Source organism: Hakea prostrata, chromosome 9 (assembly GCF_041222555.1).
Source record: "Hakea prostrata isolate BN-2017 chromosome 9, UWA_Hpros_2, whole genome shotgun sequence".
Taxonomy (NCBI): Eukaryota; Viridiplantae; Streptophyta; class Magnoliopsida; order Proteales; family Proteaceae; genus Hakea; species Hakea prostrata.
In genome coordinates, this window is record NC_142608.1 from 33,362,189 (window position 1) to 33,380,945 (window position 18,757).

Genomic DNA, 18,757 nt, shown 5'->3' on the forward strand with positions numbered 1-18,757 from the left:
ATATCTTAACTAAATGGGTTGTCTTCAATATATTGATGATGCAATATACATGTCAGTGGTGTTTGACTATGTTCATTCTTCTTCGAACGATAATGCTGTAGGATATAAATGTTATGCAATCAAAGCGCAATGTTTGTTGACTTCAACAGTAAGGGTGTTGATCGAAGCCACCACAATAGTTTTTATTAGTTTAGAGGTATTTTTTTTAAGATTTTAATTTCATATCGAAGTTGTCATAAAATGAATCTAATCATATGTTTTAAGTTCTTATTCTTGCACTAAAGTTGTATATTTGGATTTTGTTATAAAATAAAGAGAATATATTAGAGACAAAGAAGAAAACTAGAACAAGATCAATCAAAAGTAATTCATTCAGTTGAGTGCATTACATATTTATGGTAAAAGGAGCATCTACTCTAATATGGAAATACAATATATGATTCTTGCACACAATAAGATATTCTTGATATGGAAAGATAGATTGCCACCTAAGATAGAAGGTGCATAGAATGGAATATTGACTGCCAACATTGTGTAATGAGATTGTTGTGATCTTCACCAATATTGCATCCTGAGGTAGTTGAGATCTTCAATTGAAAGTACAATCTCTTTGGGGGTAATAGACATCCATAATAAATATTATTTATAACATTTCCCCTTGGATGTCCATTAATAGATAATGTACCTCGTTAAAACCTTACTAAGAAAAACCTTGTGGGAAAAAATCTTAGTGAAGGAAAAAGAGTATACATATCTAAATAATACGTATTGGTAACTGCCTCATTAAAAACCTCACAAGGAAAACCCAGTGAGACAAAACCTTGGTTAAGGGAAAAAGAGTGCAGCACGTATTTTACTCCCCCTGATGATAACATCATTGAATATCTTTAAGTACGTACATTCCAAAATCATATACCAGCTTCTCAAGATTTGAAGTATGCAACTTCTCAGTAGATAAATCTGTCAAATTATCACTTAAACGAGTTTGTTGAACATCGATTTCACCATTTCATTGAAGACCATGAATGAAGAAGAATTTCAGTGAAATATGTATCGTTCCATCTCCTTTGATGTATCTTCGCTTCAATTAAGTTATGCATGCAGCATAATCTTCATATAATATTGTTCAAACCTCTTCTTCTAATAGAAGTCTACATGCTTCCTGAATGTGTTGTATCATTGATCTAAATCAAATATAAAATAGCTAACATTCACTTGTGAATAAATAGCCTGTTTGAGATCTAGTTGTATATAGATCAGATAAAAATCTTACATCTGCATAACAAATAATTTGATGTCCACATTCATAAAATAATATCATATCAATAATTTCTCGAATATACTGAAATATATGTTTTATAACATTTCAGTATTTTCATTTGGAGAAGAGATAAATTTTGCTAATACACTTATAGAAAATGCTATATTTGGTCTTATACTATTAGCAAAATACATTAATGTCCCAATTGCACTAAGTATGGTACTTTATGACCAATAAATTTTTCACTATTTTTTTTGGGTCGAAATGAATCTTTCTTTATATTGAGCGACCTCACAACCATTCGGGTACTCAATGGATGTATTTTATCTAGATAAAATCTCTTCAAAATATTCTCTATATAAGTTGATCGATGAACGAATATTTCATTCGTCAAATGCTCAATTTACAAGTCAAGACAAAACATTGTCTTTTCAAGATTTTCATTTCAACTTTCTTTGAATAATCTACTGCTTTTGGAAACTCTTCAGGAGTTTCGATGATATTTAAATCATCATCATATATACTTACTAAAATTAGATCCATATCCTTTAATAAAGGCACAATAATAAATTGGGTCATTTTTATACTTTTCATTTAGTAAATATCCACTAAGGAGATTACCATATATGCCTTGATAATCTTTAAAGCCTTATTGAACAAACTTCCTAGGAATTTTTATATGATTCAGTCATTTTGAATCCTTCAGTGATTTTCATAAATATTTCACACTCGAGTGAACCATATAAATAGGCTGTAAATATCCATTAGACGCATGTCAAAATTTTCATATATTGCCAGATTAATAAGATATCTAAAGGTGATTGCATCCACCACAAGAGAACATGTTTCCATGTAATCAATGTCAGGCATCTGCGAAAATTCTTGTGCCATAATTCATGCTTTATATATCACGATTTCATTCTTTTACTCATTTCATTTGTCGCAGAAAACTCAATTGTACCCCACTAACTTTATACCTTCAGATGTTGGACTACAGATCCAAAAACTTTATTTTTCAAGCGAATTCAATTATGCTTGAATTGTGTCTCTACATTTTGGCCAATCACTTCTTGATTTATATTCATCAACAAATTTATGTTCAAGATCCTCGTCTTGTTGTATTATTTCAACATAATATACAAAAATGTTGTTGACAACTTTATCTTTTCGATTCCATCTTTTTCCTGCAACGACATAACTAATCGAGATCTCTTCATTATTTCAGGTATCTGAACCTCTTCTGGAGTTTTATAGAAAGTTATGTCTTCAGGATTTTCATAATCAATTGTCTCCATATTATGACCATCTTGATCATTTGCTCCTTTCTTTTTATAGGATTTTATCCTTGGAACCGATTGATCTTCCATGTTTTAAACGTGGTTTAATTTCATTTGCACTGATAGATTGTCCTGCTGGAACATCAATTCTAATTGGAGCATTTACAGCTGGAATATGAGATTTAGTAACTCTTAGCAGGTCAGTAAATTTGGCAGTTGATTTATAATATTTATTGTATTATCCTTTGAACTTCAAGTTCACAGTGCTCAGTGCGAGGATCTAATGAGATAATGATAATGCATACAATCAATCTCTTTTTCCAACTGTTTATTCTCTCCCCCTCATGTTGGGAAAACTAATTCATCAAAATAATACTCAGCAAGTATTGCATTAAATAAATCTCCTATCCTTAGCAATATATTGAATTATATAAGGAGATTTATATCCAACATATATTCCCAACTTTATTTTGGGACTCATCTTTGTGCGCTGTGGTGGAGCAATTGGAACGTAAGCCGCACATCCAAAAATTTTAAGATGAGAAGTATTTAACTTCTGACCATAAGCCAATTGTAATAGGGAGAATTTATAACAACATTTTGGCCTGATGCGTACAAATGATGTTTTGTTCTCATAAACAATGATTTAGCTATTAATTGGAGACAATTAATAAATAATTTTACCAAACCATTTTGGATATAAACATGAGCAACATGCTATTCAACTGTGATCTCAGTTGTTATACAATAATCATAAAGCCTGAGATGTAAATTCACCAGCATTATCAAGACAAACTATCTTTATCTTATAATCCATAAATTATGCTCTTAATCTCATTATTTGAGCAAACAATCTAGCAAACACTAAATTGTGAGTTCATAATGAACATACATGTGACCACTTTATAGATGCATATATTAAAATCATATATTATCTGAATGATCCACATGATGGGTGAATGGACCCATATATTTCATCATTTATACGTTTCAAAAACGTAGAATGTTCAATCTCAACTTTAGCTGGTGAATATTTAATAATAAATTTTTTCTTGAGAACAAGCAATACAAGAAAATTCACTTAATTGAAGAATCTTCTGGTTCTTCAATGGATGATAATTGAATTTTCAATAATTTTTTTCGCATCATACTTGATCCGGGATGGTCCAACCTATCATGCCAAATAATAAAATTATTGGAATCAATGTTCATTTGATTTACCCAAGTATGTGTTTCAACTATGCGATATTCGTGTAGTACAAATTGGGAGAAATATCTAATACCTTTGTATAGATATTTACTTATACCATTATTTGTAGTCTCAATCTGATAATCATTTTGGCAAATAGCTTTGAAACTTAATAAGTTTCTTTGAGACTTACTACAAAATAATGAATTATTCATAACCAATTTTATCTCCAGATAATAATAGATTAGCTCTTCCGGAACTTCTAATCAATATTGTACTACCGATTTTATATGAACATTGGCTTCCGCATCATCAAATAAGAGAAATATGTATATTTTTCTCTCAGTATAATATGCGTCACAGCATATAAGAGAATATTCACATTCTTCATCAAAATGAAACAAAATATATTAAAAGATATATAGAAAGTCAATAAAAAAATTATAGAGGAAAAAGATTAAATTTAAGATAAACTAACATATGAGATGAGATTTGAAGAAAAAAGAACTACAAACTAATATAATATTAATTTTATTTTTATTTGAATTCTACTAACATAATCAAATCTTCAACTATTATTTTCAAAGAAGTTTGCAGCATCTAGATGTGTAGTATCTGTGAGGCCATCAAAATCATTCATTTTATAGGCAAAAATTGCTCAAGTATCATGATTTTGAAAAATCAAATTTATCTCCACATTATTTTTATTTCTTTAATTAAGGCTTGACAAAGCTTAATTAAATATTGTGGAGTATGACAGATACATGTCTAATAGCTTTTATACCACATCGGTAACAAATATTATCTTCACTTCTTGAATTGTTATATTGAGAATCCTTATTGTTCTCTTATTTATTTCCATAATAATGACGGTAATTATTCCGTCTTTTGCCTCATCATCTTCCACAGTCGTGACCATAATTTTAATTTTTGTCTTCTTTCAAGCATATCATGAATTGCTGCATTCATTTCAGGGAATGGAACAGAATCAATAGGATGAGCTTTATGACTTTTCACTAATAGTTCATTATTTTACTCAGCCACAAATAGGCATGATATCATTTAGAGTATTTCTTAAAACTCCTTTTACAATATTGTTATTGTAACAACAAATTTGAAACTTTAAAATTTGCTGACATATTTTCTCCTTATAATTTCAATAGATAATTAATTTCAAAAACTACAGAACTGTATTTATTTATAGTTTCAAATCTTGCAACTTCATGTGCATCTGCAGAATTGTATTCGTATACAGTTTCAAATCTTGCAACTTCAAGTGCATCTGCAGAACTGTACTCATTTACAGTTTCAAATATTGCAATTTCATGTGCATTTGCATAACTGTACTCATTTACAGTTTCAAATCTTGCAACTTCATGTACATCTGTAGAACTATATTTATTTACAGTTTCAAATATTGCAACTTCATGTGCACCTACAGAACTGTACTCATTTACAGTTTCAAATCTTGCAACTTCATGTGCATCTATAGAACTGTATTTATTTACAGTTTCAAATATTGCAACTTCAGGTGCATTTAATAATATTTGTGGTGCAAAGCTAGCAACCACTATATACAATAAATAAAATCAATTGTTAATGACAAATCACAATTGTTAAGGAAATCTAATATTTTATTATTTGTTTGATTCTTAGATTCAATAAAATACGTACCTTTTTATCATGATGCACTTACATTTCAAGATGGACAAGGTAAACTCCATTGTTTACAAAAACGTGCGAGGAGGTCGATCATTCTTTTCACTTTGGAATAGAAAACATAATGATACATAGTCTGCTGTCTTTCTTCTCAAAACGCAATACTTCGAGCGGAGTCGTTCACAATTATTCGAGCGGAATCGTGCTGATAACGTGTTATAAAATAAAGAGAATATATTAGAGACAAAGAAGAAAACTAGAACACGATCAATCAGAAGTAATTCATTCAGTTGAGTGCATTACATATTTATAGTAGAATGAGCATCTACTCTAATATGGAAATACAATATATGATTCTTGCACACAATAAGATATTCTTGATACGGAAAGATAAATTGTCACCTAAGATAGAAGGTGCATAAAATGGAATATTGACTGCCAACATTGTGTAATGAGATGGTTGTGATCTTCACCAATATTGCATCCTGAGGTAGTTAAGATCTTCAATTGGAAGTACAATCTCTTTGGGGGTAATAGACATCCATAATAAATATTATTTATAACAGATTTGACAATTTCTTTTTCTTTTTTTTGGAGCTGGCGAGTTGATATTATGGGGAGAGAATATTACTAATATATATGCCGCCAAATGGGTGCAAACCCAAGACCTCCCCGTAGGAGGTTGGGTTGTTATTAGCTTGGTTTTTTTTTGGAACAACGGATTTGATACTTTGACATCTATTCTTGTGTCTAGTTATATATGACACTTCGACATCTATTCTTATGTCTAGTTATATATTACAAATATCTTAAAATACAATCAATTGAAAAGCAATTGAAAATAATTTATGCTTTAGAAATATGTAATTGTATGAAATACAATCACTCACGACAATACAAGCAAAGCATGAGCATGCTGTGTGATCCAGAAAATAAGACGAGAAACGGCTAAAATTCACTAAAATGGAAACTCAAATTTAGTAAATTTCTTATGAGGTGGTGATATGGGCAAATTCCGGTTGATTGATCTGATAAAGCCTGACCAGGTCCAGGATGGTCCGACCAGGTTATAGATAGACCACAAATGAATCAAGAAGCGACCAATAATGCCTGTAAACCAACTTCCTTGAAGTTAGGAGTAAGTATTCTGACCAAGTTGGGAAGGTCAGATTACTCTAAGAGTTCGGATTGGACTAATCTATCATCATACTAGTGAAACACTCTCTCTCAACGGATAAGACTTGATCATAAAGTTCAAGTCTACTCAATCACTACATTACGGAGGTAACTTTTAACCATAAATACCCATACTCTTGCTAGTGATCAAGTATGCTTTGAAGAATCACTCCAACTAACTATTTGCTTTTTGCAACCTGATGTTTTCATTCAAAGGTTGGGTATTCGACTAATTTGGGTGTTGGTGGCATTACTCAACTAATTTGGTCGAGAACATTCTTGTAAGTATACTTGATTGTGCGGTTGAATAGGATTTTGCAGCAACACCAGGTTTATGTGAAAATTCACCAAAATCTCAATATATCGAATATCTTGACGGAATCAAAACGTTGAGACAAAACAAAATCTCAACCTTTCAAGTATGTGGTGGTTGAGCATTGTAGGTTACTTGTAGAAAGTTTCCTAAGTATGTCTGCAATGACTAGTTCCTATTTTTAATTTTGACTCTTTTGCTTATATATTGTGGTTTAGTTTTTCAATGTCAGTGTGCCGAAAGAAAATAACTTCGAATGGTTGGTTCAGTTGATAAGAAAAGGGAAAAAAAAAAAAAAAAAAAGTGACCATGGTACTTTTCAACTGTAAAAGAAAAAAGAAAAAGAAGTTGATGCATTTCAACTGTCAACCATCAGAGTAGGTAGTTAGTTAAGATAATAGGTAAAAATTTTAATTACGATAAGTTGTAGGTCTACTTTTTAATTATCAAATCAACCAAATAGACAAAAACAAGGGATCTTCTGAGTAAATATTGGCAACATAAAGCCCGTTCCAGTAATTTACAAACTCTTCGGAAAACATTTCTTTTCTCTAAAGGCTTCTGGTTCAAAAAAGGACCCGCGAGCGCCAACTTCTCTCCTTTTTCGTTATCTTCATCGCCACGCTTTGCTTCCTTCGAATAGTGTTCGTTTCTTCTCTCCTTGGTGTTGCATTAATCCTGTCATGGAGGATTCTAGGGTTTTCTTCTTGATCTTCCTGTGTTCAAACGTTTCTATTCTAGAATGGAAACACAGGAAGGTCAAAGCAAGGTTGGGTACGTCAGGTGAGAAGTAGTTGATAGTGATGTGATTCTTCGCCGCCTTTATTTAATCCTTGGTCCTCTTATCGCTTCATTTTCTTTTTTTATTAAGTCTAATTTCATATGCGAATGTCCCTTTCTTTTCACTCTTTTATCGTTAATACCAACTTCTTAGCTTGTCTTTGAATTCAACTACAAATATTCTGCTGGATTGTTTGATTGGTTGGTGGATCGGTCTTGAAGTTCACGTTTCCAAATGCGCAACTGAACGCAAGAACTTATGGATATTGAATTACTCTGTGTTGAGATTTGTGGTGTTTGTATTTATCTGGAATCTGTTTCATCTTTTGCCTTTTCAGTCGGTGTTTATTGTTCTAAGATATTAGATTCTGGTATCAAGTGGAAGAGATACAAATCCTTACTGATTAAAACTGAGTAGAGAGTTACATGTTTATTGGGAAAGCAAGGATCGCCCAGAAACCCACAAGTTCACCTCGGACCTGTAAAGCCACCTTTAGGTATGAAAAACAACCAGAACAGGAATTCAGAAAAATTTTCAGGGCGGGAGACTTCTATTGGGAGGAGAGCATCTGGGGGTGATCACGTATCGACCAAATCAGTTTTGCTCGATAGATTAAAAAGTGACACTGCAAAAGTTGGAGCATCTAAGGGTTTCTATGGTCCAAAAAGGCAGAAATGGCTTCACAAGTATGTAAGGACCATTGCAATTGTTCTTGGGTTGATGGGCTCCTTTTTCCTGCTTGATTCCCTCATGTTCTCCGGTCTTCATTCTATGAATCTTCAGAATGGTTCCTCTAGGAAAAAACAGAGTATCCTTGAGGTATGACATTTCATGTCACTATGTTCTTATATGCTTGATGAAGTAATTAGTGGTCGCTTTGGAGTTAAATGGCAGTCTTTTTTAATCCTTAATTGCAAGTTGCAACTTGTGCTGGACATCTCCTTTCTTTTTTTCTGTTTTTTGGTATTAGTTTGTGTTTTTTTTTTCAATTTCTATTGTACCTTAGGTTGACCAGCTCATCTTGGTTCCTGCATCTCTTTTTTCTGTATTATTTTGGTTTCGTTTCCTTTTTGTTAACTCTTTTGTGGATTTCTAATACATTATCCTTCTTTGTGGTTCCTTACTCTCATAATGGATTACGCTTAATCATTCAAATAATAAAGCTATTGGGCCAACCCAGTTCACAATTCAAGCTTGGGGTTCTATCCTTATTTTCTAATCGAAGTCAAATTTAGGACAAACTTAAAAGAAATTTGATGATGCTTCCTTGTCTAAATAATACCTGAAGAGTATCAGCAATATTTGAAGGACTACTATGGAGTAAAAATGACTTCCAATACTCTTTTTCTTTTTCAACTAAAGTATGATTTTATGGTTAATCTGCTTTAGGTTTGAATAGCTGAACCATGTGGTTTGGTGGTATTGCCCTTTTAACCCCTTCCTTGGTTTCCAATTAACAAAATGACTAGATGGGCAGGGTGATGCAAGGGATTCTACCTTGCAACCAAAATATTCTGTAATTACGAAAATGTCTGGTGCTATTGATGGAATGATGTCCTTTATCCATAAGGTTTGTTTGCTTGGGTCTGAACCCACAAAACTAAAAAAGTTGAAGCAGAGAAAAGATGGATCAATATTCTCTTGTTCATGAATGCATGTTATTTAAACATCAAGTGAACTTGCTGTACACCATGGAAAACATCAACCCAACACAAGAGGAACAAGAGCACCAGAGGTCTTGTCCAAGCAAATATTGACCAAGATGCCAGTGCAGCCCCTGCCTTCTTAGTGAATCTTAAACTTGGAGTCTTTTGTTAGCAAAGCCACAAATGAAAACCAGAAGTAGAAGAAGAGAGAATTGACACAAGGATTTTATGTGGTTCACTCAAAGGTCATGTCCATGGCCAAGCAATGATGATGGTTTTCACTATGAGGATGGTAAAGAGAACAGATACAGCTACAGCTTGAAGTTTGGTTGGTACCTTCTCAGAGATGATATCACAAGCTTACAACAATATCATAACTAACTATAGAAAAATTGTGAATAGAGGAGAGCGGAACTCCAAGATTTTTGGAAGGTGAGAGATCCTTTGAGATCCTCCACTGGTGGGGGTTAGGATATAGGAGAACTAGGGTGTTGGGAGGGTTGGGAAAATTATGGGTGTCCTAAGCTGCCGCAAGGAGAGGAGGAGAAGAAGAAGAAGAAGAAGAAGAAGAAGAAGAAAAGAGATGAGATGGGGATTTGGAAGAAGGGTGTGGGGAAGTAAGGGAAGAGGAAATGGAAGGTTTGGGGGGGGGGGGATAAAGTGCGATGGGGAGGGGGGCCGAGATTTGCAGAATTTAGGGTTAGGGGATGAGGATTAAGGGGCTGTGATGGGAAGGAGGGAGGAAGGACGGTAGGGGTAGCGTTTGAACTTACTTGCTGTAGGGGAAAATGGGGCTTCAAAACTTGATATCTTGAGAAGTTTATGAGCAAACTCAGCTGCAAGTTTTACCTCCTAGGGAAAACCCATGACTCCACTCCTCAATATCCTTCAATCTCAAGTTTTATTAATCATCAACCTTACTTTGTTTACAAGTGAATGGCTTTATTTATAGCCTTTACAATGAAGGATTTCTGCTAGGACTCGGCAACACAAGGAATTCTGATCGGAATAGAGCTCATACTAACACTGGAACTCGACTAGGAAACAAATTAAAGAAAGAATTATGTTGTAAAGACTCCTAAATAAATAAGATTTGCAGATTTAAAAGAAACTCCTAACTCAAGAAAGAATCTAATTTGAAATTAGATTCCAACTTGACACTTGTAGTTGGACTTGGACTCTAAACAAGGACTCAAATAACATAGTAAAAGTAGATTTGGACTCCTAACTTGTGCTGCATCTAACTGGACCAAAAGGAACTCAAAAGGGGGTGGAAAAATGTCCAAATAACCCCCCATGTGGTTCAGCCTTCTTGTAGGGCTAAGAAGAAGTAGACACCTTGAGGTTGTCAATTAGAAAAGCTTTTTCTTTAATAAACATTTTAGTATTAGCCCTTTTTTTGGCTGGAGTTTGGCTAGCTCACTGAGATGATTTCACATTAGAATGGGTTTGCTATGTGGTTGCATCAGAATTCTTGTGGATAGAAGCATTTTTGTGTGTATGTATATACACCTTATGCTTTGATATAATATGGACTACGTTTTATTTTATCGATGTGAAGTGCAATCCAAGTAAAAAGGGCGTACCCAGTGCCGAAGCTCCCACACTGTGGGGTCTGGGGAAGGGACTTTCTAGGCAGCCTTACCCCTGCTTTTTGCAGAGAGGCTGATTCGAACCCGCGACCTCCAGCACAATGGAGAGACTCCACCATTGCGCCAGGCCCGCCCTTCGTGAAGTGCAATCCAAGTATTTTTGCTAAAAATATAACATGCTTAAAATGAGTGTAAGTGATCTGCATTTGTAATTTGTGTTCTTGAAGGATGAGAGGGTTGATTTTTCTAATGGGGAAAGAGCACCCACACTAATGTACAGCAGGCTTCTTAATTTGGCATCTACAGCTCTTGCAGAGGTATGAAAATAAATTTGATCTTACCATAGATAATAATATCTGTTTGGATTTTCCAGAGAATTGATTGGTCTTTTATATAATGTATTTTTCCTCCACTATGCAGCAGAAAGAATTGAGACATGAGTCGTCTGCATTGTGGAGGGAACCATATAAACAGGCATATGCATGGAAACCGTGTGCTGATAAAACTACAATACACCAAGGTAATCATGTCATTTATTCTAATATTGCAGTAGTATTAACTTTTGTTTCTTTATTAAAAGAAGGCTAACTATATTACAGTTTTGATATTGGTTTGACAGCCCTAAGCCTCAAGAGTTTTAGCTGCCCCTTACTCCCCCCCCCCCCTTCCCTTTTCATTTTTGGCAGGGAACCAGTCTAAAAGCTCTGGGTTTATATTAGTTAGTGCAAATGGTGGTCTCAATCAACAACGAGTAGCTGTAAGGCTCTAAAATGCTTAATAAACTCTTCTTTGTTGTTAGTCAATGAACCAAAACTTCGTTAAGTATGCATTATTCGTTAATCAAAACATTCGGTTTCCCATGATGTCTTGCAAAACAAAAGATTAGGGGGAAAAAAGTAAAAATAATGCTATTTGTAGGAAAAATCTTTAGAACTTTGCCACTCTAAATGAAAAAGTAGATTACTGTGGGGAAAGTATCAAACAGAGCAGCTATTATGGCAAAGTGAAGTAAGACCAAGCTGATGAGCTTATATCCTAGCCTAGGTCGGAACAAATTGATAGGATCCCCCTTTTTACCTCCCCATCCTCCTGTGTGGCCACATGGGGACCCAAAAAGGAATGAGAGGGATGGGGTTTCTGTTGCTTTTGGCATAGTGAGCCCCCAGTGGGAGGCCCGTATGATAGGTTATTAGCTCAGCGGTAGGGTGTGCACCTGGTAATTGTGTAGTTGTGCCTGGGCTCTGAGGGCTTACATGAGCTTGGGTACATAAAAGAGGTCTTGGTGTGAATATATGGAGTGAAGAATGAGCTTGGATATTCAAAATTGAAAAAAATTGAATAATGAAGTGCCTTCACTACATAGGTACGGCAGTGCCAGTATTTAGAACTACAAGTCAATGCTTCACTTATGGAGGGCAGACAAACCATTTGAACTTGCACATAATCGCTCTTTGGATATTTTACTTATACAGTTCATATGCTAATTTTTGTGTCTTCTGACTAGATAAATTTCCTCATTATTTACTGAAATGTAATGATTGGTCTTCATATATGCTTCCCTTAGAATTAACAACAAAAAATAGCTTTGAGATGAGTTGAATCACAAAACAGAATTTAGATAACATCTTTGATACAGCTATGCATTCACTTCTGATACAGAAGTTAACAGTATGTGCTTATCATTAGTTTCCACTTCCCTCTAGCTACAAAAACTTCCTTTATTGCTTGAATAAACATCAGGGTCTGGTTGATGCAATTTGGTGATCATGGTTGCAGGTCTGCAATGCTGTTGTTGTTACATATCTACTTAATGCAACTTTAGTTCTCCCAAAGTTTCTCTACAGCAATGTTTGGAAGGATCTCAGGTCTGATATCACATTCAGAACCCCCCACCCCCAAGCAGACAACCCAGATATCAATCTTGCTAATTGCTTTTTCCATTACTTGATGATATGATAGTTTCTTATATGTTACTTCATCTATATCTGTTATTATTATTAATTTTTAAGAGTTTACCCTCCGATAAAAGGGAAGGCACCTGCCTGGTGTACAAATTGTGAACTATATGGGTTAGATATGAAAAATCAGATGATGTAGGAGGAAGAAAGAGAAGAATGACGAGGAGGAAAAAGAACGGAAGACGGTTGCAAGTGGAAAACATCTGGAGAGAGGTTGATGTTTCTCCCTATTCACTGATGTGAAACATTTTAACATGCTGATTGAGACTGCATAAATATCCTTATTCTGCGATATCGTTCCATAAGGCCCTAACATATGCCATTCCCTGTCATAGCATCATTGTGTGTACCCTAACACTCTTCGTCACAATGATAACAAATGGAATGCATGCCGAGCTTGCTCAAAAGGGTTTGGAAGTGCAGAATGTAGAGAATTCATTCCTTTTATTACATAATTCCTGACTGATTCCCTATCTTGACAAAAGATGTGCAGATACAACCAGAGTCAGTCTTCATCTTTGTGAGACAGCAATCAACTTCAATGTACTTTGTATGATCATGCTACACAGGATTGTCTTATGCTTAATAGTAGTCATGTTGTCACAATATTGCCTCATGGAGCCATCAGTTTTAAACTTCAATTAATTTCTTCAACCATTTGAGTTTGCGAACTCCGTGTGCCATGCATCTAAATTCTGCCTCAGTACATGATTTAGCAATAACAGATTGTTTCTTCCTTCTCCAACTAGGTTCACACTTCCAAAGGTGTAGATCATGATGTAGACGTTCTGCCAGTTGTTAACTAAATTGGCATCAATGCAGGCTTCATTTCTTTAATGGTTTCCGAATGAGTTTTAGGTTGGAAAGGATCCAAGTAAAAGCCTGTAACCAGGACTGAGATGAACGGGTAAATTTATTTAGGTCAAGAATTTGTTGGGTTTTAAGACAAATTAGGTAGGGGGTTGGTAGGGCCTAGGTTTTGATGATTGGTTATAACATTGAAGGTTTGATGGATTTGATGGTGGAAGATTGCTAAGATTGAAGTAACAGCAAATTAAGGTTTGGTTCGTGGGCTTCTGTAAAGAAGAAGACGAACAAATCTGAAGACCACATTTGGTATGTATGTATTGCCACAACAGGTTAGTGTACCTATCATTAACTTGGGTGATAGTGTTGGTTGAGTCCAATTAGGAGTTCAATTTTGTTAGAGTTTTAGTTTGTGTAATTTTCTATTTCGTGTTACCCAAGTAAGGGTATTTATGTAATAGTCCTTTTTCCACTTTATTATAAATAGATGGCTTAAGATCACACTGATCCATTAAGTCATTCTACCACAATCGTTTTTCTCAACATGGCATCAGAGCCAAAAAACGATTAAAGAAAAAAAGAAAAGAAAAGCAAGAAATGAATGATCGTCTCTCTCTCTTGATTCTGCGACTAAACCTGCTACCGCTGCAACTACACCATTGCTGCCCTTCACCTCTTCCCCATACCAGCAACTATCGATTCTCTTTTCTTTTTTTTGGAACTGCAAGACTCCGTCGCTTCTTCTTTTGGAATCGCAAGAATCAATCTTCTTTTGGAATCAAAAGAGTCCATCGCTGCCTTTTCTCATTCCGATCGCCTTCCAGCAGCAGGACCTTTTTTTTCTTTCTTTTTTTTGGAACTGCAAGACTCTGTTGCTTCTTCTTTTGGAATCGCAAGAATCAATCTTCTTTTGGAATCACAAGAGTCCATTGCTGCCTTTTCCCATTCCGATCGCCTTCCAGCAGCAGGACCTTTTTTTTTGGATTCTGCGACTAGACCTGCTACCGCTGCAACTACACCATTGCTGCCCTTCACCTCTTCCCCATACCAGCAACTATCGATTCTCTTTTCTTTTTTTTGGAACTGCAAGACTCTGTCGCTTCTTCTTTTGGAATCGCAAGAATCAATCTTCTTTTGGAATTACAAGAGTCCATCGCTGCCTTTTCCCATTCCGATCGCCTTCCAGCAGCAGGACCTTTTTTTTCTTCTTTTTTTGGAATCGCAAGAATCAATTGCTGCCTTCCAGCAGCAGAATCCACATGGCCAGACCACCTCAATCCTGGTAGAACCATGTCTTGGTGTTTCCCTTTCTAACCTATGGTTCTATTAGCCCAAAAAGAAAGAAAGTCAAGAAAAAAAAAATATTGATGTTTTAGGGGTCTCTTTTGTAAATTTGAATATTCTTAGGGACTTATTTTTGTGAAGTTGCATATTTTTAGGGATCTATTTGTAAATTCGCATATTCTCAATGACATATTTGTTATTTTACATATTTTTAGGGGTTTATTTGTAATTTTGCGTATATAGGGACCTATTTGTGATTTCATCAGGGGTCTGTTTATGATTTCACATATCTTCAGGGGCCTGTTTGTAATTTTCATAACTTCATGAAAATAAAAAAGGAAGAAAAAAGAAAAAGAAAGAAAGAAAGAAATGGTGTTACTTACCCTATGCACCTTTTGAGTTCCTATAACTCCCTAGATTTGGTTGTTTTAGTTGTTTTGAAAGGGTGAAGATTGAAGAACTGTAGACCTTTTTTTGGCATGGCAACCACCGATGGTACTACTGCCTCTGTTGGCTTCGAGCATTACCCCACTCTTCATCCTCTTTCGGTAAGATTTGATGGAATAGATTATTTGATTTGGTCTCGATCTGCCTACCTGACTATTGCTGGAAGAGGACTTGCTAGACACCTTACGGGCACCACTATCAAACCTCCCACCACAAGTGTTTCACAAGATAAATAGATCTAGAATGACTATCTTATTATATCATTCCTTTTGAATTCCATGACTCCAAATATCGCTCATGGATACCTATTACTTGATACTGCAGCCCAAATCGGAAGGCTACTACCTGAAACATATGGACAGTTGGGGAATGATGCATAGGCTTTTGAGCTACGGAAGAAGCTTCATGAGACTACACAAAAGGAACTGATTGTGGCCCAATACTATGCAGAGTTGCGACCTCTTTGGCAGGAGTTAGATCACTATAGAGATTATCACCCCACTAATCCGGATGATGTGATAGGAAGCATGCTGATAAGATTCGGGTATATGACTTTTTGGCGGGTTTGAATGTGGAGTATGATCAATCAGAGTGCAAGTATTAAGTTGTTCTCCCTTTCCTACGCTAGAACAATCCTATGCCCTTGTTCACTATGAGGAAAGCCGTCGATTAGCCATGCTTCATACTCCTTGTGGAGAAATTAGCCTTACAGTCTGTTAGCACTAAATCTAATTCGGCCAAGGAGATTCTCAAGTGTGAGCACTATCACAAACCATATCATAACAAGGTCAACTGTTGGAAGCTCCATGGGAAGCTTATTGATTTTAAACAGAAAAGGGCACAAAGAAGAGGTAAACCGAAGGCTAATATTTCTGAGATGGTTTCCATAACACCCTTTGCAGACGTTGATTTTTCACAAGAGGAGTTAGCTACTCTGCGATGTATTATGTAGTCTTTTACTGTTGGTACAACTTCTACTACTGCTTCCTCCACTACCCATACCAATTCCTACCTTGCTACTCCATGTTTCTTCAGTTTCTGCTCGTTTGATCATTAATACAGGAGCTACAGATTATATGACAAGTTCATCCTTTTTTTTCTTACATTATTCTCCAACTTTTGGAAAAGATAAAGTTCAAATTGTTGATGGCTCCTATTCTTCCATTGTTGGAAAGGGACCATTCAACATTCTCCATCACTTTCTTTATCTAAAGTTTTACATGTTCCCTCTTTCTCTAGTAACTTGCCGTCTATCAGTAGTCTTACACATGGCTTGAGTTGCAAAGTGACATTTTTCCCGTCTTACTGTGTTTTCCAGGATTTGGTAACGGGGAAGGAGATTTGACATGGTAAACTAGAAGATAATTGCCTTTATTTGCTGGAGCTGATTGAAGAATTTACTTCTACTCTGATTGCGTCTTCTAATCAAGTCCATTTGGTAATTTCAGACTTTCATTAGTGGCACCGTAGGCTAGGTCACCCCTGTCACATCCCCCCCAGCCGGTACCCTACCTGGCATACTCGGGTGTGTGATCCACAGTCTCGAGGATCAAGTATCGAGGAACCAACCTCCCACATATACAATAACATAATCATGAACAAGATAAAATCAATATAATATCATGAAAACAATAAGATAAAGATATGAATAAGAGAGACAATATAATCAGAGTGCGGAATTAAATGATACCAGTATATGAAAAATCACAAGTACAGAGTGTGTGGAGAAATCACTCCCCAAATTGCAGCAGAAAAGTAGTTCGAATATAATTAAAAGTTACAATCCAGTTCTCAAAGAAGGAAATAAAGGGATAAACATCTAGACTAATGTCTCTTCAGTCTTATACAGTGTATCCTCATAAACATAAACATATGAAACAAAACATGGCCGGCTCCGCTCCAGGGTGGGACTAATCCTGGTATACAGCATAATCCATCGAGGGATCTTCAGAGTAATCTTCGTGATAGCAAGCACCTTGATGGTAGTATGCTTCATCAACGGGTGTCTCGTAGTATGACCCATGCTTGTTCTTCAGTTCCTGCAGGATAGTCTAACAAAGCATTTGCACAAAAGGAGTGAGTTCAAAAGAACTCAACAAGGCAGTTATTCCATAATAATATAAATAACATGATACAAGATGATATGAAACAGACAATGCATGTATGAATCTATATGTATGCTGGTCTTTATAGGCATACATGCTTTAAGTCATAGCACCATACTTCTTTGGGAAAAGTCCAATCATTCATCATCGGTTGGTAATGAGTCCTGCATCCCTCTCGGACAATCCATAGCTGGGGTTTCGGTCACCGCTCTCTCACATCACCATTTGGTATAAGTATTGGCGCATGTCAAGGTAAAGCCTAGCCCAATGCAAGTCATCTACTCAGTCGTATCAAGTCAGATCCAGATACTTCCCTTATGGCACCAACCAACTCAGTTCAGTATCCTTCACATTAGAGTCACGTATCCTATGTTTACAACCAACTCGGACTACGGACTCATCAACCTTATTGGTCATCCACAAATAATAGACGGGAAGCTCTCACATCCTCTCGCGGATATAACTCACCGGTCTAGAGCGCCCGTGAGCCCAAGTCTACTATTTGCAACCCTACCAATAAATGGCCTCTCACGAGTATCCACAATGTGATCTATGACCTCTTACGGATATAACACACTGGTCTCGAGTGCCCACAAATCCACATTGCTACCATGGGTTGTTTCGGTCTCAATACCCTTCCGAATCGAGTCTGATACAACAAGGACATCCTAGCCAAACACCGCTAGACAAGCCCCATGTATGACATCCAATAATCCGGGAAAGCGTCCAAGGGCACCATTGGAAATATCCCATTCTATTCCCACTGATGTCCAAGGATAGAAATGTCAAAAGGACATTCCCCAATTCCAAATCATACTTAATCAATCACATTCCCGATTCAATCATATCATACACAAATGATATTTCATCATATAGAAAGATATATAATAACATGATCAATCGCACATGTAATTAACATAATGAATATTCATGATCACAAAAGAATACATAAATATGGCATTCTTGTACTTGAAGTACTTACAACAGTCATACAATGCTAAGAAATACAATAATGAAGTGAATCTAAGAAGTTCCCAAATTAGAAACAAGATTCGCATAATATGTATAATTATGGTACAACCGTCCTTACCTTAACTCAAATCGAAGATGGTCCAGATATCAAGGAGAATGGTCTCAAGGTTAGTACTTGAACCCTAGACAATCATATGTGCAATATCAGAAGAAGAATCAAGCAAATCGGAGGTTAAATGGATCAAAATGGCTGAATACACAAAGCTGTATTCAGCTGGCTGACTGGTTTG

General features: G+C 35.8%; 1 protein-coding gene across 2 annotated transcripts in view; it reads left to right on the forward strand.

Moving 5' to 3' along the window:
- Positions 1 to 7,528: 7,528 nt before the first annotated feature.
- The window catches only part of LOC149005141 (O-fucosyltransferase family protein), a 39,086-nt gene continuing 27,857 nt past the window's right edge, over positions 7,529 to 18,757 (forward strand). Inside the window, exons 1-5 of one of the 2 annotated variants that reach the window (XM_089168027.1) lie at positions 7,529 to 8,475; positions 11,122 to 11,211; positions 11,315 to 11,414; positions 11,581 to 11,651; positions 12,671 to 12,759. In XM_089168027.1, coding sequence (XP_089024153.1) covers positions 8,155 to 8,475; positions 11,122 to 11,211; positions 11,315 to 11,414; positions 11,581 to 11,651; positions 12,671 to 12,759 — 671 coding nt within the window. In that variant the 5' untranslated portion in view covers positions 7,529 to 8,154. The remainder of the gene's footprint in view (positions 8,476 to 11,121; positions 11,212 to 11,314; positions 11,415 to 11,580; positions 11,652 to 12,670; positions 12,760 to 18,757) is intronic. The other variant, XM_089168028.1, reaches the window with a different exon arrangement.